Source organism: Coregonus lavaretus (genome assembly GCF_964263955.1).
Source record: "Coregonus lavaretus genome assembly, chromosome: 7".
In the NCBI taxonomy this organism is placed as follows: domain Eukaryota; kingdom Metazoa; phylum Chordata; class Actinopteri; order Salmoniformes; family Salmonidae; genus Coregonus; species Coregonus lavaretus.
Genome location: NC_139994.1, coordinates 25,084,484 through 25,107,104, shown reverse-complemented (window position 1 = coordinate 25,107,104; position 22,621 = coordinate 25,084,484). Strand labels below are relative to the sequence as shown.

General features: G+C 46.6%; 1 protein-coding gene across 1 annotated transcript; it reads right to left on the bottom strand.

Annotated features, from left to right (window-relative positions):
- Nucleotides 1-1,697: 1,697 nt before the first annotated feature.
- On the bottom strand, nt 1,698-22,524 carry LOC311132456 (phosphatidylinositol 4-kinase beta-like; the record flags this gene model as incomplete). Its single annotated transcript, XM_084165743.1, has 11 exons — nt 1,698-1,879; nt 2,032-2,152; nt 2,412-2,544; nt 3,169-3,320; nt 3,566-3,679; nt 3,793-3,916; nt 5,620-5,724; nt 5,845-5,954; nt 6,089-6,322; nt 6,588-6,815; nt 22,072-22,524. The coding sequence occupies 11 exons, from the start codon at nt 22,522-22,524 to the stop codon at nt 1,698-1,700; spliced, it is 1,956 nt and encodes a 651-aa protein (XP_084021869.1).
- Between the last annotated feature and the right edge of the window lie 97 nt (nt 22,525-22,621).

The window sequence follows — 22,621 nt, the reverse complement described above, 5'->3', positions numbered from 1 at the left end:
GTAGCTCTTGAAACCGCTCTCTTCAATACTGAATACATGCTTGTGTTTGAGACTGAAAAAAAAAAGAAGTAATATTTTAAAAATTCACATAAATCAAGGAAGTTGAATTGTGATAGCGAGCTCATACTGTTCAAAACAAGGAGAAATAAAACAGTCCAACAGACAGAGGAATGAGAGAAACACTCCCATTATTTACATAATCTGCTCAAGGACAACCCTCTCTCTGGATTGGCCCGAGTTATTCACAGGAATGCATCCGAGAGCCAACCAGAGGAACGTTTGAGAATTCTTTAAATATGCAACCTAAGTTAACATAACATACAATAATAATGTGTTAATATACACATTTCGTTAGAGATTAAAGACTAACATTAGTGGAACAGCAATGTTGAGTTTTTGCATAAATCCATTGTAATGGTTTTGTAAATTTAACCACAGGTAGCCATTTTGGTTCAACATAACTGTCATCAAGTGCATGAGGCTCATTACTACATTAATGTTCCTTCAAGTATGGTGGTTTACAGAGTGAAACTAGAAAATATCTACATGATGCATGTTGGTATGACACAGTCGGCATATTCAAATGGTAAAATGTCCTGCCCTTTCCTGATGGTTTCACATACTAGACAGACTGTTGCATGGTGCTTATTCAGTAAGGACAAGAGTCCCTAGAGAATTGAACTGTGACGATAGAGAACAGTCTCTTTTCTATTCATTGCGTTTTCTATCTATAACACTAAGTGCGTTACAGATGTGCTCTACTGAATGAGCCCCAGTTGTCCAAAACCCAGATTGAAATGAAACTGCACCTGCTATTAAGGATGGGAACAAAAACACATACAACCAGCAGCTTTGCTGCATGCTTGGACCCCTAATAAGAGATTAGTTGGTCCTAGTAAAATTTTCCAGTTCAAGTTTAAACATCGTTCAAAACACATAAAAACCTTGGATTAAGGAGTTGTTTTCCAGACAGATAACACTCATACACCAATGGTTGTTATAGTCCTTTTTCCCCTCTCTTCGGGTTGGCTCATTCTTGATAACCACAGAACTTTCAGAGAACAAAGAAAATGTCCATTAGAAAACCTCAGCAATTGATATGTCTTGTGCTTTCGTTGTCGTTACATAGTGGTTTCTCAACTTCTCAAAGTCAATTTTGCTCTAAGAACAAAAATAAGTACATATATTCTATATGTACTGCTTTGTGATGCTCTTGCACAATTGATCTACAGTTATTCATTTTTCATCCATTCTGAGAAAAGTCTTCTTGGCTCCTCTGAATATAGACCACTACCACATTGCCCCTCCCCCTTTTCAATGAAGTACCTTCTCCGATATTGATACTTATCCTTTTCGTGTGTGATTTGAACTGTGCGTTATGCCTCGTTTTAGAACAGTCAATGCGGTAAATGTCCTATGGATAGGAGGACAAGAGGGAGAGGAGGTGCGGACTCCCCCTCCACAAGGCCAAAACAAGGAGGGGGTAAACAGTGGTCCGTCTAAGACAAAGAACATACCGAGTTTGCAAACAGGTCCTGTAGCACTAGTCTATACACAAGTCCATTTTCCTAAATGTGCTGCTATGGCAAGCACACATGCGTGAGTCCATATGCACATGTTCACCACCATCTTTATATGTATGTTTGCTTGCTCTCCCATGTGGTTGTCCCATGTAGTAGAGTTTGGTGTCGAACTGTTCACATGATGCCGTTGGTGAAGTACTGGAAGCCGTCGTAAAGCTTGGTGGTGATGGAGCGCATGGAGCCATCCACCATCTGCTCCACCAGCACCTGTAGCTGCTCCTCCGTCAGGCTCATGTGGAAACGTTCCTTCAGGTAGCGGATGGTGCTGGAGCCATGGAAGCAGGGTAGGTGAGAGCCTGGTGGGGGAGGAGAGAGGGGAGACCCAGGGAGAGGGAGTCAGAGGAGTTGCAATCCCAAGACAACAGAGAAACTGGGCAGATAGATAATGTTTATGGAAAAACACCACAACACACTGGTCATGCTAATATACCGTTTTAGCTAACAGTACCTTGCTGCATGATCTCCACTATTTGGACCACCTTCTCCATGTGTTTGCGAACAGCTATCAGGCCCTGGAGCATCAGCATCTTGTAGTAGTTGAACATGTCTCCATCCAGGCCTCCCATCACCTGAGAGAACCACAGACAACAGAGGTTAGTCTTTACACATAAAAAACCAACAGGTTATGCAGGCTACTGCAGCTAACCAGCAAACTCGCTAATAGCATCTTTGAACACTAACAAATGTATGCATTTATGCAGTGAACATTTTGTGAGGTTTCTAGCTAGATTGTTAGGCAGCTAGTTGTATGATCAATTCCACAGTGTTCTCCAGTTTACACTTATATGACAATGCAAATTCGCATGCAGTATAATTCATTTGACTCACATCCACAAATTCGCTGGAGAGCTTAAAAGCGGAGGTCTCAAAGCCCAGGTTCCTGGGCGAGCTGGACAGGATGAAGCCAAAGTCAATGTGGATTATGTGGCCCTCCGAGTCCAGGAGGATGTTTCCATTGTGTCTGGAGAAAGACAGAAAGGAGATGAGGGATAGGGGAACTGAGTAAAGGGTATAGGAATAGAGGAGAGGGTGGGATGTGGTAGTTGATATCAGACCACAAAAACTGTGTTTACACAGGCAGCCCAATTCTGACCTTCTGCCCAATTATTGGCAAAAGATCAGAATTGTGCAGCCTGTGTAAATGTAGTGTGGTCTATTAACATTATGACTGTTTTGGAGGAACAAAGAATGTTGTTTTATGATCTTAGTTCAAATGTGGCGTTTGAAGGGTGACGCCCCAGGGGAGACTGGTGATTGGCCAGAAGAGGGAGCCACCCATCTTTTTGCATTGTTTATAAGTAAGGGGCAAGACAAAGACAGGCAGAACGAGCAGCCATTCTGAGGCGTCGCTCTCCGGGTGTCATGTCACCTGTCACTTATGCTGAAGCTTGTGATCTGAATAAACTTATGATCAAGGATTCAGTATGAGCAGACTCCTTTGTTTATCAGCAATAATTGCCACCACTCACTCGATACGACAGTAGCCAAACAGGCTCAAAGACAAAGGAAGCTAAGAGGGGAAATGGAACATGTGAGTAATGTAACGAGTGACACTGAAGAGGGGTGAAAAGGGAGGGCTGCCCACCTGTCTTTAACCTGCAGCAGGTAGCAGATGAGACTGTAGCCGGCGCAGCTCTCCACAAAGTTGCACTGGGCGGTGAGGAAGGCCTCGGTGGTGTAGCTGCCGTGCTCCTGCAGGAAGTAGTCCAGCAGAGACAGCTGGCTCTGCTTCCTCACCTGGAGCACAGAAACAGCATTTTGTATGAAATAGCAACAGACACAGTATTCCATTAGAAAAAGCTACCGACACGGCATTCCATTAGAATTAGCAACTGACACGAAATTACTTAGATTATCAAAATCTTTCATCCCAAGAGGTACTGGATTACATAGCTAAACAACTCGGCTTGAAGTTATTGTTAGGCAACTTTGTCATGAGATTTCAAGTGCACAATTGGGTCCATCTCATTTTCTCTGCTCACCTGGTGCAGAGAGACGGCGTTCAGCACGGGCTCGATCATCCCGCTGTCCGATGACATCACCAGGATCTTATAGGGCTTGATCCACAGGGGGACGTGCTCCTGCTCCCAGATGGACTGGAGAGGAAAGGGGAGTAGTGGAGCGAATTAGTGATTGAATGAATGCTAATAAGAATAAATAATTCAGAGCATTTCTGTGGAATGGGACTCTACTGTGGAGAGTCAAGTACCTGTAGCTGGCTGAGCACCTGGAAGGCCAGTAGCTCTTGCCTCAGGTCGTCCCCACACTTCACGATGACCGACAGCAGCCGCCAGTTTGGCAGGTGACCGTAAGGGGAGCCCTCCCTTATCCGCCTGAGGGATGGAGAGAGCGGAAAGAAATAGTGAGACACAGCAAATGACTTTACAATGCCACAATGTGTTGTCTTCGCTGCACTAAGTGGGACAGACATGTATCCTCGGGTGGGGGATTGTGTATGCCCATCCATTTTGTCTCTTCTAGTAATTACACTGCTCAAAAAAATAAAGGGAACACTTAAACAACACAATGTAACTCCAAGTCAATCACACTTCTGTGAAATCAAACTGTCCACTTATGAAGCAACACTGATCGACAATATATTTCACATGCTGTTGTGCAAATGGAATAGACAACAGGTGGAAATGATAGGCAATTAGCAAGACACCCCCAATAAAGGAGTGGTTCTGCAGGTGGTGACCACAGACCACTTCTCAGTTCCTATGCTTCCTGGCTGATGTTTTGGTAGTGGTAGCATGAGACGGAGTCTACAACCCACACAAGTGGCTCAGGTAGTGCAGCTCATCCAGGATGGCACATCAATGCGAACTGTGGCAAGAAGGTTTGCTGTGTCTGTCAACGTAGTGTCCAGAGCATGGAGGCGCTACCAGGAGACAGGCCAGTACATCAGGAGACGTGGAGGAGGCTGTAGGAGGGCAACAACCCAGCAGCAGGACCGCTACCTTTGCCTTTGTGCAAGGAGGAGCAGGAGGAGCACTGCCAGAGCCCTGCAAAATGACCTCCAGCAGGCCACAAATGTGCATGTCTCTGCTCAAACGGTCAGAAACAGACTCCATGAGGGTGGTATGAGGGCCCGACGTCCACAGGTGGGGGTTGTGCTTACAGCCCAACACCGTGCAGGACGTTTGGCATTTGCCAGAGAACACCAAGATTGGCAAATTCGCCACTGGCGCCCTGTGCTCTTCACAGATGAAAGCAGGTTCACACTGAGCACGTGACAGAGTCTGGAGACGCCGTGGAGAACGTTCTGCTGTCTGCAACATCCTCCAGCATGACCGGTTTGGCGGTGGGTCAGTCATGGTGTGGGGTGGCATTTCTTTGGGGGGCCGCACAGCCCTCCATGTGCTCGCCAGAGGTAGCCTGACTGCCATTAGGTACCGAGATAAGATCCTCAGACCCCTTGTGAGACCAAATGCTGGCCCTGGGTTCCTCCTAATGCAAGACAATGCTAGACCTCATGTGGCTGGAGTGTGTCAGCAGTTCCTGCAAGAGGAAGGCATTGATGCTATGGACTGGCCCGCCCGTTCCCCAGACCTGAATCCAATTGAGCACATCTGGGACATCATGTCTCGCTCCATCCACCAACACCACGTTGTACCACAGACTGTCCAGGAGTTGGCGGATGCTTTAGTCCAGGTCTGGGAGGAGATCCCTCAGGAGACCATCCGCCACCTCATCAGGAGCATGCCCAGGCGTTGTAGGGAGGACATACAGGCACGTGGAGGCCACACACACACACTACTGAGCCTCATTTTGACTTGTTTTAATGACATGACATCAAAGATGGATCAGCCTGTAGTGTGGTTTTTCACTTTAATTTTGAGGGTGACTCCAAATCCAGACCTCCATGGGTTGATACATTTGATTTCCATTGATCATTTTTGTGTGATTTTGTTGTCAGCACATTCAACTATGTAAAGAAAAAAGTATTGAATAAGATTATTTCATTCATTCAGATCTAGGATGTGTTATTTTAATTTTTTTGAGCAGTGTATATTTCTATGTACCAATCACCCACCTGACTTTCTCCTGCCAGGGCTCCTTGAGCGCCACAGTGGACGGGTCCTCCGGATCTTTCCGGAACGTTGTGGGGGTGTGGGCCAGGTTCTCTGATAGACGTCGCCTAAGACAAAAGAAACATGCGGTTGTAAAACAGCTATCCAGACCAAAACTCTATAACAAGAAAGTCTTAAAGACAAACTACAAGCTAGCAGGGCAATTCTGTCAGGCAGTGACCCTGTACCTGATGTCGCCAGCGGCGATGAAGACAGGCTCCTTGCTCTCCGTGCTGGTGATGCTGTCCACAGAGAACTGGGAGATGTTGTCACTGCTACTGGTGTGGCCTTCTGGGAGCTGGAACCATAGAAGGACCCCAGAGTTAAAAGTACATTCAAATCTGATTCACCTCCTCCTTCCCCAACAACCTAGTCATCAAAATGTGACTTAAAGTCAGACGGTGCCACCATGTGGTTGCCATGGGTACCCACCTCCACTTCCAACTTGCCGATGTCATCCACGGCCCAGGCCTCGTCGTCGTTGTCGTAGTTGGGCACGGTGGAGAAACTGTCGGCGCGCTGCTCGGCTGTGATGCCAACGCACTCCGGGAGGAGGTTGTCCACAGAGCGGGCGCTGCGGATGCATGTCTCCGGGATGCGCAGGGGAATGCCGGACGTCTCGAACCTCTCGCACTCCAGCACCTCCACGTAGATGATGTACGGGGCCTGAGAGGAAGGGGAGAATGAAGAGGTCACTGGAGTTCTAGACCTATTTTTGTAAGGTACATTTATGCAGGAAGTCCCATTGACAAAGAGCATTGGGGCCCACTCCATCTAAACTCCAGGCTCCTCAGGAAATGAATAAACTAACAAATGAGTTAACTAATTAATCGTGTCAAACTACTAGGCATTCTGGTCACCTTGTTTTTGGAGCCTGTTGTGTGTGTGTGTGTACCTCCTTATACATGTGTATTACAACAAGTTGCCTCACCTTATCTTTGGAGTTGAGCACCACGGCCTGTGTGTGGGGAATGCGCACCACGTGGTGGTCGAAGGCTGCAGTGGGCAGCCAGACGCGGGCTGGCAGCTTGTGGTTGAGCTGTGACAGCTCTGAGATGAGCTGCCAGGTCTTCTGCTCCTTGGTGGGCAGCGTGGCCAGCCGCTTTCCGATGCCCATCAGAGACTTGATGAACTCCCTCTGCAGCGTCAGGCGCAACGGCTACAGAGAGGAGGAGCAAGGTTAGGAGGAGGAGAGCTGGTTAGAATCTAGATCAAGACAGATGTCTTTTTGTGTTCTGAAGACATTTACAACAAGCTACAGCAAATAACAAGTGGCACATCTTTTTTTAGGGTCCTTCCTTGAATGACTGCACACACAAAAAATAAAATAAATAAATAAAAAGAGGCTGAGAAAGGAGGGAGGAAGATGGGTATGATGGGAATTGAAAGAAGGATGTTTTAGGAGCGGAATCTGAAGAGAAAACCCAGGGGAGGTATAAGACTAAGAATGCATGGGCACAGGGAGAAAGAAGCAAATAAATTAAATTCTGTCAACCCATTGCAGTACCACATACCAGCACCAGAGATCAGTACCACAATGGTTAAAATGAGAGAGACTTGAGCGAAACCCAGATACCAAACAAGCTCTTGGGCCTTGGAGATGTTTAGTCAACTTATGGTGTCCAATATCTTCATATTTAAAAGTATGAGCAATATTCAATACCATTATAGTAGGTCAAAGTACAAATCTAGGAAGTCCTTTGTTCTACAGTCCACCATTAAGGCTACTTTGAAATTAGATAACATCTCAATCATAAGGTTACTATATGAAAAAAAGTACTTACATTTTGTTTTGTTATGGAAACAAGTTCCAATTAAGTAGGCTAACATATGGGACAGTTAACATTTTTGTTAAAATACTTAACACACAAGAAAAAAATGTTAATTTGTTAGTTCTTAGTTAAAGGTAGACTCAGTGAAATGTATGTTGCCACGAGCAGCACAGGAGATATTGAGATGAGCGAGATAAAATACTTTGCTCACACAGTCGCACTGTTACAGCATGGTAGCCAAGGGACCAAAACAGCGGAGAAGTTGAGCCTCGCACTTCAACGCTCTTAGTTGTTGTGGAAATTGACCCACTATGCTGTTTACTTTCTGCATCTACGTCATCCCACTGAGTCTACCTTTAATACCAGGTAGGCCAATTTTTGCCACATGAACTACTGCCAGTGGCGTATTTGTTGCTTAGGACTACCATGTAAAATGTGTAAACGTGTGTAATTATGACTGACTTTGACTGACTCTCCTTCAGTAAAGGTTACTCCAGGTGTCTTTACATTTAGCTGAGTCTCCCCATTCCAAAACTCCCAGAAGCATTTTTCAAAAACATGAAGCAAGTTATCCGATTACAGAGAGAAAAACAACACAAGGGGTTGAGACCATTGCACTACATGCCAATGTCCATACTTTTATACCACAAAGAAATCATGCCCAATGCACACATGTGCTAGTTGGTGTGGACATTGAAACAGAGCCTAGAGGTGGCGTTGACACACAGATTAGGGCTAGGGCTGTTGCGGTGACCTTATTGCCGTCAGTCACGAGTCGTGACCGCAGTTAAATTCCCGTTGGTAAAGGTACTCCCAATCCAAAACTGCGCAAATGAACGGTGCTGATGGATAGCCTCCCAAACTTGCTAATGGCCTGGAACTCAGTGCTCTATTGTCCCTCTAATCACATCATGATTTAATTTGAATAATCTGAATGATGAGGACAAATAATTATGGGAGTTACAGTTCCTGTTCCGAAATGGACACGGGAAAGCCCCGGACCCAATATGCATACATTTTTAAAACCTCTCCCGAACGGACAACTGGTCTGATCCGAGTGAGGGAAGCAGCAGAAAAGCCAATTGTTTTGATACTTTATTCAACCGGACCCATGGGAGGGGAGAGAGCGAGAGCGAGGCCGTTCAGTGTGTGTGTGAATGTATGAGTAAGCACCATGAGCCTGAGAGAGAGACCGCAACCACTGTTAACTTCTTGCTAGTTATTTATCATCCAATCCGATTATTCAGTACCTGTCTTGACTGTATCAAACTGAGAGAAGCTAGCTAACTCGGCTAATTGAGCCTAGCCATAACATTACTGCACTTTTCACCGTCCTACCGTTAGCCTACACATAACTCCACTCAGACTATTGTCACGACCCGGTGCGAGAAACAGTCACTAATAATTGTCAGAACCCAGAAGATGAGGCAGACACAGCAGTACTAGAGATGGTGGTTTAATAAAGAACAAAATCTTCAGGCAAAGAAGCTAAATCCACAATGTCCAAAAATAAAGCCAAGAGGCACAAAGAGGAAAACCTCCAAAAACAAAAGAAACTCCACAAAGTGGGAAAAAACAGCAGGGAAAAAACAAACCTCAAAAGACTACTCAAACAAAACACAAGAACTAAACCAGAGAACCTCTGGAAAATCCCACCAGAGAAATATCTATATAACACAAGGCTTGGGCTGGGGCTGGGTGCTAACTTACAAACACTGAGCAAGGAACTGAGGAACACACAGGGTTTAAATACTAACAAGGGAATGACCTACAGGTGCAAACAATAATTAGAGCAAGAAAAACAAAAGGTACAAAAAGGTGCAATGGGGACATCTAGTGACCAAAACCCGAACAGTCATGGCCAAAACCTGACAGAATCCCCCTCCTAGGAACGGCTCCTGACGTTCCTACCAGCCTTCTCAGGGTGGAGGGCCCTGAACTGACGAATGAGGTCAGGGTCCAGTATGTCCTTGGCAGGAACCCAGGAGCGCTCCTCGGGACCGTAGCCTTCCCAGTCCACCAGATACTGCCAGGACCGCTGCACCCGGCGGGAATCCAGTATCCGGTGGACGGTATAAGCCGACTGGCCACCGATGACACGGGGCGGAGGGGGAGGTCTGCCTGCCGGGATAAGGGGAGAAAAAACAACAGGTTTTAATAAAGAAATGTGAAATGTTGGATTGATCTTAAGTGATCTGGGTAAGTGCAGGCGAAAAGTAACGGGATTGACTCTCCTGGCAATCTTAAAGGGACCGATGAACCTCTGGGACAGCTTGCGAGACTCCACCCGTAGTGGTAGGTTCTTAGTTGAGAGCCATACTCTCTGGCCGGGGTACAGGGTAGGACCGGGACGGCGACCTCTGTTGGCTTGTCGTTGGTACTGCTGAGAGGAACGCAGAAGATTAAGACGTGCCTTCTTCCACGTAAGCCGACAGCGTCTGATGAACCTCGAGGCTGAAGGCACTCTGACTTCTGCCTCCTGGTCCGGGAACAATAGAGGCGCATAGCCAAACTGACACTCATGCGGGGACATACCAGTGGAGGAGGAGCACAAGGTGTTGTGCGCGTACTCGGCCCAAACAATGAAGGATGACCAAGTGGACGGGTTGTTGGAAACCATGCATCTGAGGGTGGTTTCCAGCTCCTGATTCATCCTCTCAGTTTGGCCATTGGACTCCGGATGGTACCCTGAAGATAAACTGGCCGTGGCCCCTATGAGTTGGCAGAAGGCCTTCCAAAACCTTGAGGCGAACTGGGGACCTCTGTCGGAAACCATATCTTGCGGAATCCCAAAGACTCGGAACACATGGTTAATCACCAACTCAGCTGTTTCCTTGGCAGAAGGTAATTTGGTCAAAGGAACAAACCTGGCCGCCTTAGAAAACCTGTCGATGATGACTAGGATCGTAGTATTACCATGGGACGGAGGAAGGCCAGTAATAAAGTCCAACGAGATATGGGACCAGGGTCGGTGGGGAATAGATAGAGGGTGAAGGAGTCCTTGAGGGCGGAGGTGAGAAGATTTGCCCTGGCAGCACACGGAACAGGCCTTGATGAAAGTGGCAACGTCTTCTTTTATGGTGGGCCACCAGAACTTACGCTGGATGAACTCCAAGGTGCGGCCTACGCCCGGGTGACAGGTGAGGCGAGAGGAGTGCCCCCACCGAAGGACTTGGGACCTTGCTGCCTTGGGAACAAACAACCGATTAGCAGGACCTCCTCCAGGGCCCGGTTCGAAGGCTTGAGCTTGTTTCACGGTATCCTCCACTTGCCACGAGATCGGAGCCACGATCTTAGCGGCCGGAAGGACAGTCATGTCAGTATCTTCTCGAATGGCAGGAGAGTAGATTCGTGACAAGGCGTCCGGTTTGAGATTCTTCGACCCGGGTCTATAGGTGAGGATAAACTGAAATCGGCTGAAGAAAAGAGACCATCGAGCTTGTCTGGCGTTCAACCGCTTCGCCTGCTGGATATACTCCAGATTCTTGTGGTCCGTAAGCACTTGAAACGGTTGAGAAGCCCCCTCGAGCCAGTGTCTCCATTCCTTCAATGCCATCTTAACCGCTAGGAGTTCACGATCCCCCACATCGTAATTCCTCTCGGCCGGGGTAAGCCGGTGAGAGAAGAAGGCGCAAGGATGAAGCTTCTTGTCTTCACCCCTCTGAGACAGGACAGCTCCAACCCCAACCTCTGATGCGTCTACCTCCACCACAAAAGGTTCATCCGCCGTTGGTAGTGTCAGGATGGGAGCAGAGAGGATGCGCTGCTTGAGTCCTTGGAAGGCCGTCTCAGCTTCTCTTCCCCACAGAAACCTTGTGTTGCCACCCTTGGTTACCGCCGAGAGAGGGGCTGCCACCGAGCTGAAGTTCTTGATGAACTTGCGGTAAAAGTTGGTGAAGCCCAGGAAACGCTGAACTTCCTTAACGGATTTGGGGGTGGGCCAATCCGCTACCGCCTCTACCTTCTTGGGGTCCATCTGGACTCGTCCGGGTTCCACTATAAATCCCAGGAATTGTACTCGAGAGGAATGGAATTCACACTTCTCCGGCTTAACGTACAAATGGCTGTCTAGGAGGCGTTTGAGCACTTGTCTGACATGCTTAGTGTGTTCCTGAAGGGAGCTCGAAAAGATGAGGATGTCATCCAAGTAAACAAACACAAAGATGTTAAGCATATCCCTAAGCACATCGTTTATGAGCGCTTGGAACACAGCCGGAGCGTTGGTCAGGCCGAAGGGCATCACCGAGTATTCGTAGTGACCAGTAGGCGTGTTGAAAGCGGTCTTCCACTCGTCCCCGGGTTTGATCCGCACAAGATGGTATGCGTTCCGCAGGTCAAGCTTAGTGAAGACAACTGCTTCCTGGAGCAGCTCAAAGTCTGTGGCCATAAGAGGTAGCGGGTAGCGGTTACGGACGGTTATGGCATTGAGTCCCCGGTAGTCGATGCAAGGTCGTAATCCACCGTCTTTCTTGGCCACAAAGAAAAACCCTGCTCCCGCCGGCGAGGTAGATGGACGCATGAGGCCTGCTGTCAGAGCGTCCTTGATGTAGGTATCCATAGCAGCTCGTTCGGGAGGGGAAAGGGAAAAGATCCGACCCCTGGGAGGGCAGGTCCCCGGCAACAGGTCGATGGTGCAATCGTAAGGTCTATGGGGTGGTAGTTTGGTGGCCCTCTGTTTGCTAAATACCAGTTTGAGGTCATGGTAACACTCGGGAACTCGGGACAAGTCGATGGATTCTAGAGACTCGGAAGGAGAACTCTGGGAACTCGGGAAGATACAAGTGGCTTGGCACGTAGGACCCCACTGCTTGATAGTGCCCACAGACCAGTCGATGTGAGGGTTATGGCTGTGAAGCCAGGGATAACCAAGGACGAGAGGAAACTCGGAACAGGAGATCAGATGAAAGTTCATCACTTCCTGGTGTTGGGAAACTGAAAGTCGTAAGGGGGTAGTGGCACGAGTGACAAGTCCAGATCCCAAAGGACTTCTATCCAACGTAGTAACCCTTATGGGGTCACTTAGAGGTTCAGAAGGAACGCCATTCTCCTTCGCCCAGATCCCATCCATGAAGTTACCTGCGGCTCCAGAGTCTACCAAGGCTTGAAGAGAAAACTTGTGGTCGTCCCAGGAGAGGGTAACTGGAATGAGCAGGCGGGAGTTGGATGGATGGGAGGAGGTTATGTTTCCCGTTACAGTCCTCCCAGGCCTGCACGGGAGAGTGCGTTTCCCTGGAGCCCGGGACACGTGGAGCGGAAATGGCCCGGTTTGCCGCAATATAGACAGCATCGCTCCCTCATCCGGCGGTCTCTCTCAGCCTGGGAGATGCGTCCAACCTGCATGGGTTCTGGTGGAGCCAGCGAGGATAAAGGTGGAGACTCGGAGCTGGAACCGATAGGAGCTGGGGTGAGCGGTCTATGGTTTTGTTCTCTCTCTCTCAGACGCTGGTCTATGCGTGAAGCCAACTTGATAAGGGACTCGAGGTTGTCCGGTGGTTCCCGAGTGGCCAGTTCATCTTGGATGGTGTCAGAAAGACCCTTCAAAAAACACACTGTGAGCGCCTCGTCGTTCCAGCCACTTGCTGCTGCCACAGTGCGGAACTGGATGGCATAGTCCGTCACGCTGCGCCGACCTTGGCGGAGAGTCAGGAGCTGTTTGGCTGAGTCAGGGCCGTTGGTAGGACCTTGAAACACTCGCTTGAATTCTTCAGCAAAGGTAGAGTAGCTGGCACAGCAGGGACTTTGGGCATCCCACACAGCAGTAGCCCAGGCTAGGGCCTTTTCCGACAGCAGGGTGATGATATATGCTATCTTGGACCGGTCGGTGGGAAACGACGATGGTTGCAGCTCAAAGGAGAGAGAACATTGGGTGAAAAACCCCTTACAAACACTCGGATCCCCTGAGAACCGTTGGGGAGGCGGCAGACGAGGTTCAGCCAGGGGATTAACTGCCAGGGGCCCTTGAATCGGATGAACTGGAGCAGAAGCGGTTGCCGGGGAAAGTCGATCCGAAATCTGCTTTATGGAAGTCAGCATCTCTGACAGAAGTTGAGAATGTCTAGCCATTAAGGCCTCTTGCTGAACCAGAGCAGCTTCGTGGCGTTGGACAGTCCCCTCATGGTGGGACAGCATGGAAAAAAGATCCTGGGTACTGGCTGCCTCTGGGTTCATAATACTGGCTCAGTGTTTCTGTCACGACCCGGTGCGAGAAACAGTCACTAATAATTGTCAGAACCCAGAAGATGAGGCAGACACAGCAGTACTAGAGATGGTGGTTTAATAAAGAACAAAATCTTCAGGCAAAGAAGCTAAATCCACAATGTCCAAAAATAAAGCCAAGAGGCACAAAGAGGAAAACCTCCAAAAACAAAAGAAACTCCACAAAGTGGTAAAAAACAGCAGGGAAAAAACAAACCTCAAAAGACTACTCAAACAAAACACAAGAACTAAACCAGAGAACCTCTGGAAAATCCCACCAGAGAAATATCTATATAACACAAGGCTTGGGCTGGGGCTGGGTGCTAACTTACAAACACTGAGCAAGGAACTGAGGAACACACAGGGTTTAAATACTAACAAGGGAATGACCTACAGGTGCAAACAATAATTAGAGCAAGAAAAACAAAAGGTACAAAAAGGTGCAATGGGGACATCTAGTGACCAAAACCCGAACAGTCATGGCCAAAACCTGACAACTATAGCATAAATAGCAGCATACCCGTTGGCTTTTGGTCGTTGTAGCCTCTCATTTCACTTTTAATTCCATCTTCCATTGATTAGATCTCCCCCTCTCCAAATCATCAATATATAGAGTTGCATCATGCAGCCCTTTATGTTTTGATTTCTAAGACATTCCCTGGATTATAAGCCTATCACAACTAAATCAATAATGGATTTTATTGTGATGGCTATATTAAAAAGTCCCTAGTTAGGCCTATTCAAAACCACAGATTTTCCAGGACGAGGAACCTGTATTTCATAGCATTTCCTTGGTCTTTTTGTGTTGACAGGCAAACCAAGCAGCTTCCTTAGCATTCTACTTTTGTAGTCAAATGTCAAAATGCCTTTCCTGTGAAGAAGTGTATTTTCTGGATCATGACCAAACGTCATGACTTCCTGACATTACTTCCAGAGTGGACAGGACGTTCTGTTGAGGAAGGGTCCCCGAGTGTTACTGGGATCGGATTTCCCTATTCAAAACAACTGATTCTGGACCCATGCTTAACGAGGCAAAATAATTGGTGTTCCAAACAAATAAAGTGGCTGGGTAACACTTCCCAAAATGTAATTCATAGATTTGAAAAGGTAGAGTGGATTCCTGCTCTATCATATAGAGTCGAGTCCTGTTAGGGCTGGCACATTTACCGTATACATATTTTTTTAACCTTTATTTAACTAGGCAAGTCAGTTAAGAACATATTCTTATTTACAATGGACAGCCTACACCAGCCAAACCCAGATGACACTGGGCCAATTCTGCGCCGCCCTATGGGACTCCCAATCACAGCAAGATATGATACAGCCTGGAATCGAACCAGGGGGTCTGTAGTGACACCTCAAGCACTGAGATGCAGTGCCTTAGACCACTGCGCCACTCGGTTATGGATGAAGCAAGCACAAAAATAAAATAACCTGTCTTTTTTTTTGTGGAACAACTGTTCATGGACTCAACAACATGATGAAACTTTGCTCCTTGCTGAAACAAGCAAGGTGTTGTAGTAAACGAGTCTTCTGCTCTATTGCACTCCATTGTAAAGTGCAAGGGTGACAATGTACACTACATTACCAAAAGTATGTAGACACCTGCTTGTCAAATATCTCATTACAAAATCGTGGGCATGTTGGAAGATGTTGGAACATTGCTGCGGGTACTTGCTTCTACTCAACCACAAGAGCATTCGTGAGGTCGGGCACTGATGTTGGGCGATTAGGCCTGGCTCGCAGTCAGCGTTCCAATTCATCCCAAAGGTGTTCGATGGGGTTGAGGACAGGGCTCTGTGCAGGCCAGTCAAGTTCTTCCACACCGATCTCAACAAACCATTTCTGTACAGACCTCGCTTTGTGCACAGGGGCATTGTCATGCTGAAACAGGAAAGGGCCTTCCCAAAACTGTTGCCACAAAGTTGGAAGCACAGAATCGTCTAGAATGTCATTGTATGCTGTAGCGTTAAGATTTCCCTTCACTGGAACTTAAGGGCTTAGCCCGAACATTGAAAAACAGCCCCAGACCATTATTCATCCTCCACCAAACTTTACAGTTGGCACTATGCATTTGGGCAGGTAGCGTTCTCCTGGCATCCGCCAAACCTAGATTAGTCCGTCGGACTGCCAAATGGTGAAGCATGATTCATCACTCCAGAGAACGCGTTTCCACTGCTCCAGAGTCCAATGGCGGTGAGCTTTACACCACTCCAGCCGACACTTGGCATTGCGTATGGTGATCTTAGGCTTGTGTGCAGCTGCTCGGCCATGGGAACCCACTTCACGTTGCTTCCAGAGGCAGTTTGGAACCCGAAGACAGGCGATTTTTATGCGCCATGCGCTTCAGCACTCGCCGGTCTCGTTCAGTGAGCTTGTGTGGCCTACCACTTTGCGGCTGAGCCGTTGTTGCTCCTAGACGTTTCCACTTCACAATAACAGTACTTACAGTTTACCGGGGAAGCTCTAGCAGGGCAGGAATTTGACAAACTGACTTGTTGGAAAGGTGGCATCCTATGACGGTGCCACGTAGAAAGTCACTGAGCTCTTCAGTAAGGTCATTCTACTGCCATGGTTTGTCTATGGAGATCACATGGCTGTGCTCGATTTTATACACCTGTCAGCAACAGGTGTGGCTGAAATAGCCAAATCCACTAATTTGAAGGGGTGTCCACATACTTTTGTATATATAGTGTATTTGACCGCAACTGGATCCAAATAACTGAAAATGTAATTCTCATGCTGATTAGATTTTCAAATATGTAATGCATTTCAGGAGTCTAGCCTAAAATGAGCAATTAGCTGTAGGATACTTTCCGGAATGTACCTGTATAGACAGTAACTGCTCACCCAATAGACATGTAACCAAAGTACACGTTGCTGATGACAACTGCCTTGGGGATAGAGTCGACAGGGAGACCGAGCCTGAGGCTTGGGTTACCTGCAGAACACAACAAGGTGTGGCAGAAATGCATTTTCTCTGTGTGCATGTACGTCAGCAGTAGAGCAGACGTCCTTTGCACTTGTTGTCCAGGTGATTGTTGAACACAGGGCGACGTGTTAGAATACCATTTTGTAAGGGCGGAGCTAAAATCGGGTGACAACGCATAGCTCCTCTGTACTAGCCTATCTGATGAGGAAGTCAGTCTAAAGACCTACAACTGATTTTACAGCAGTCAAATCAATGTTGAGGCATTTGCCTGCCACCGAACGTCTTTATGTTCAAGTGAATAATGCTGGGCCCGACATTGATGCTTGACCGAACGGATAAGTAAAAAATAATAAATCACGCTAAAAATCAAACAATTATGCTACCCCAATCAGAATTTGATCAAAGTGTCCTCTGTTATTGTAGGCCTACAGGCACGAGTGGTCTTTCAATCATGCAGTCGCAAGATGTGTTTTTGAGATCAAAGCGAGACTAGCTCCACGTGAACATGTTGATATTTAATGCTAGTTAGTGAGCTATTTACCCAGTTATAGCCAATTTTTGGTCAGCAATGAAAATCTTGGAAAAGTCATGGTGTGTCCATCACCTGCATGTGTTCAAGTGGGTAGTTGCCAGAGGAGAGAGGGGGTGAGAGACATTGCGCAGCAGGTAAAATAATGATATCGCCTATAGACTAACTAGATAGCAATTTCAAAACATAGTGAGTGGCTGGTTCTCGCTAGTTAACTATTAGCATGTATTAATGTCATTGTCATGTCAGATGTCCTATATCCAGATAAACTTTCCACTGGCACTCACGTATAACCGCAAATGGCCGACATGCAGTTGATACAGGTGTGTTGATGAAACCAATATTGCATACTCCGGTTGTAAAACAGTCTCTCAAACGCTCAGAATTTGCTAGCATTCTCCTCTATTCAATACTGGCCATGTAATTCTGACATATATATACACACACATATATACAGTGGGGAAATAAAGTATTTAGTCAGCCACCAATTGTGCAAGTTCTCCCACTTAAAAAGATGAGAGAGGCCTGTAATTTTCATCATAGGTACACGTCAACTATGACAGACAAAATGAGGAAAAAAAATCCAGAAAATCACATTGTAGGATTTTTAATGAATTTATTTGCAAATTATGGTGGAAAATAAGTATTTGGTCACCTACAAACAAGCAAGATTTCTGGTTCTCACAGACCTGTAACTTCTTCTTTAAGAGGCTCCTCTGTCCTCCACTCGTTACCTGTATTAATGGCACCTGTTTGAACTTGTTATCAGTATAAAAGACACCTGTCCACAACCTCAAACAGTCACACTCCAAACTCCACTATGGCCAAGACCAAAGAGCTGTCAAAGGACACCAGAAACAAAATTGTAGACCTGCACCAGGCTGGGAAGACTGAATCTGCAATAGGTAAGCAGCTTGGTTTGAAGAAATTAACTGTGGGAGCAATTATTAGGAAATGGAAGACATACAAGACCACTGATAATCTCCCTCGATCTGGGGCTCCACGCAAGATCTCACCCTGTGGGGTCAAAATGATCACAAGAACGGTGAGCAAAAATCCCAGAACCACACGGGGGGACCTAGTGAATGACCTGCAGAGAGCTGGGACCAAAGTAACAAAGCCTACCATCAGTAACACACTACGCCGCCAGGGACTCAAATCCTGCAGTGGCAGACGTGTCCCCCTGCTTAAGCCAGAACATGTCGAGGCCCGTCTGAAGTTTGCTAGAGTGCATTTGGATGATCAAGAAGATGATTGGGAGAATGTCATATGGTCAGATGAAACCAAAATAGAACTTTTTGGTAAAAACTCAACTCGTCGTGTTTGGAGGACAAAGAATGCTGAGTTGCATCCAAAGAACACCATACCTACTGTGAAGCATGGGGGTGGAAACATCATGCTTTGGGGCTGTTTTTCTGCAAAGGGACCAGGACGACTGATCCGTGTAAAGGAAAGAATGAATGGGGCCATGTATCGTGAGATTTTGAGTGAAAACCTCCTTCCATCAGCAAGGGCATTGAAGATGAAACGTGGCTGGGTCTTTCAGCATGACAATGATCCCAAACACACCGCCCGGGCAACGAAGGAGTGGCTTCGTAAGAAGCATTTCAAGGTCCTGGAGTGGCCTAGCCAGTCTCCAGATCTCAACCCCATAGAAAATCTTTGGAGGGAGTTGAAAGTCTGTGTTGCCCAGCGACAGCCCCAAAACATCACTGCTCTAGAGGAGATCTGCATGGAGGAATGGGCCAAAATACCAGCAACAGTGTGTGAAAACCTTGTGAAGACTTACAGAAAACGTTTGACCTGTGTCATTGCCAACAAAGGGTATGTAACAAAGTATTGAGAAACATTTGTTATTGACCAAATACTTATTTTCCACCATAATTTGCAAATAAATTCATAAGAAATCCTACAATGTGATTTTCTGGATTTTTTTTCTCATTTTGTCTGTCATAGTTGACGTGTACCTATGCTGAAAATTACAGGCCTCTTTCATCTTTTTAAGTGGGAGAACTTGCACAATTGGTGGCTGACTAAAAACTTTTTTTCCCCACTGTATACACACACACACACACACTACTGTTCAAAAGTTTGGGGTCACTTAGAAATGTCCTTGTTTTCAAAAGAAAAGCAATTTTTCATCCATTAAAATAACATCAAATTGATCAGAAATACAGAGTAATACGCGCTTTCTATTCTGGTTAGAGCGCTGTTCTGTGAAGGGAGTAGTACACAGCGTTGTACAAGATCTTCAGTTTCTTGGCATTTCTCGCATGGAATAGCCTTCATTTCTCAGAACAAGAATAGACTGACGAGTTTCAGAAGAAAGTTCTTTGTTTCTGGCCATTTTGAGCCTGTAATCGAACCCACAATTGCTGATGCACCAGATACTCAACTAGTCTCAAGAAGGCCAGTTTTATTGCTCCTTTAAAATCAGCACAACAGTTTTCAGCTGTGCTAACATAATTGCAAAATGGTTTTCTAATGATCAATTAGCCTTTTAAAATGATAAACTTGGATTAGAAAACACAACGTGCCATTGGAACACAGGACAGATGGTTGCTGATAATTGACCTCTGTACGCCTATGTAGACATTCCATTAAAAATCTGCCGTTTCCAGCTACAACATTAACAATGTCTACACTGTATTTCTGATCAATTTGATGTTATTTTAAAAATGGACAAAGAAAATGCTTTTCTTTCAAAAACAAGGACATTTCTAAGTGAACCCAAACTTTTTAACGGTAGTGTATATAGAAACAGAAATAATTTGTGTAAAGCGACAGCTGCATCTGTAGTTAAACTCATCATGTATGTTTACATTGAATCCCACTCTGGGGGGGAAATGGTGCTATCTGAATCCACCACAGTGCCCCAGCCCGGCGGCTATGTTGCCAAGACGACGCGAGGTGGGCAGGAAGAGGGAAGTATTGTGGCGGAGAGAGCATACCTGGGCACTGACAGCTGAGCCCAGACTGTAAACAAAAAAGGGCTGTAATGCAACACCCACCCAATCTGCACTGCGGGGGTGGTCCCACTCACATTACAGCGCGGCTCAAAATTGTGGACATATTTCACAGCATTCTTCTTCCTCTTCACTGTGATTGGTGCCTCTTGGTTTTTCCTCACTGTTGCAATCCAGCCAGAGGCCAAGTAAAAAGATCAAAACAAAATTAGTCAGGTCAGTCCTTAGGCCAATAACCAGGACTAACAAGATGGCGTGTGAAGCCTTATCAATAAGGACTATCAGTACAGTATTTATTATCAAAGCAAAATGGACTGCTTGGCATCCAACTAGTGATCACTGTGTACTAATACCACAGAGTTTCTAAACCCAGAGGCGCAACACGCGAGACTTCCCATAATGCTTGCGAAGCAGACTCAGCAGACCAGACCAGGGTTTGGTAAGTTAATGGGAGATGTGAAAAATGTATTCTTAGTTGTTAAGTTTCTCGAAATCTAAATGCAACACAGATTCAAGCTAGGCTTAAGTAGCGGAAACTGTCATTACTACAACCTCATGAAAGTGACAGGTTTTTATTTGACAAAAACTTTGATATAAAGTTGTTTTTGTTGAAAATAAAAACCTGTCACTTTCATGAGGTTGTAGTAATGACAGTTTCCGCTACTTAAGCCTAGCTTGAATCTATGTGCCTTTGATTTGACGGCCTGCACGACCGTTAAACCCGACGATGTGTTTCTGCACATGAGCTTAGCTAGCTAACGTTGCCAAAACATCACCTACAAGCGTGATCGGGGATTTCTATTGGAGAAGCAGTTTCTGCCCATCTTTGCTAATACATCCTAAAGAGCAAAGTCAATAAAGCAAAGTGCCCTTGAACTCCTTTGGGCTGTTGGTTGCGTTCTGTGGATTGTTAATGTGCTCCACCTGCCCTACAGGATTCTTCACAGCACAGACACAGATTAAACAGGGATCACTGGCCACAACAACATCAGCAGGGAGGTTTGATGCAGGCATACGTGGGGAAGGGAGGGGAGGAAAACAGAGTGAGGGAGAGCGAAAGAGAAGGAGAGGAGATTAGCTGAGAGAGGGATGGGTAGAGGATTTTTAAAAAGGATGACAAAAACAGGCACAAAAAACAGAATAGAGAGAGGTGAGAGAGACTAGAGGTGAGAGGAAACATTGGTAGTAGGGAGAAAATGCATTACACAGCAAAATGCCTGGGAGAGTCCAAGAAAGCTTTGAACGAGGGGAGAGGGACCGTCTTTCTGCTATAGTTCAGGACCTTGGCCCATCTAAAACTACCCAATTTGATTTCTCATAAAATAACTGATCCCATGATGAGAGAGAGAGAGGACTGACAGAAGGTTGCAAGCCAGACAATCAGTGAGACCGAGAGAAAGGCCAGACAAGAGGAAGCAGAAAACTTCCACCAGAACCATATCGCTCGTCAACACTGACACAAATCATGCCCCAACACAAACATGCTCACAATAGCATCTGCTAAACAATCTAATGTCTGCAATGATAGAAAGTGACCAATTTTTTCACCAAGCCCTCCAATCGAGAGGGACCCACCCTCAACCTCACTCTGACACCAGCTGCAGAGCAATCTGGCTGAGAAGTCCAGCCAAAAAGGAGAGGGAGGACACTGCACGCCCAAAACAATAGGGAGGGAACTCTGGAGATGTGGGACAGATGCTACCTAACCCCACCCCCTTCTTTATTAGTTAGACTGAGGGCACACTCCAGCATGGCTGATCCAAGTTTCCCTTGCTGAATCACACAGTGTTATGTAGGACAACCATTTACTACTGACACACAGATGGAGAAAAACTTGGTATTCAGGTTACTCAGGGTTTCCTGTGCTTTATCATCCATAGGGACTATAAAAGAGAACATGTATGCAACAGGCCTACTATTAAAGATTAAAAACGTACAAAGACATTCTATACTCTACAACTCTGATCCCACTCTCACTTCCCTCTTTTTGTATGACAAAATATGTTAAAAAAGGTACTCACCTCATCGTAGCCGCTTTCCACCTTGGGGTTGCTGGCTGTTCTCCTGAGGCTACTCCCCAGGCTTGTGCAATGTGTGGCGTCCGACTTGGATCGCTGATGTGTCCGCTTGGAAGGCGAGAGGTAGGCATCGGCAGGGATGATTTGGCTGTCGGGGGCCGGGGGCGGCTCCACGGTGTGCCGCTGGTGGTGTCGAATGTGGGCAACGTCCCGCAGCCCAGGGCTGGCGTCCGCAGCACCGGCGGGACCCACACCTTTAGAAGCTGAGTGGGGCTTTAGTTCGTCTGAGAGGATTAGCTTGCGCAGCTTGGTGCCGCGCGAGTGGCGCTGGGTAGAGATGTGCATGTCGGAGGAGTAGGCGCCGAGCAGCCATGCCGTCTGCAGGGAGAAGGCAATGCTCTGGCGGCAGCGGTGCACCACGTAGGGCCGGATGGCGTCGCCCATATCCTCCTCCATATAGGAGATGCAAAAAAGTTTGGTTAAAATTACAGCTAAAGTTAAAGATGACTATATGGGAGTAAGAGAAGAAGAGTCCCATTTAAAGGTCCAATGC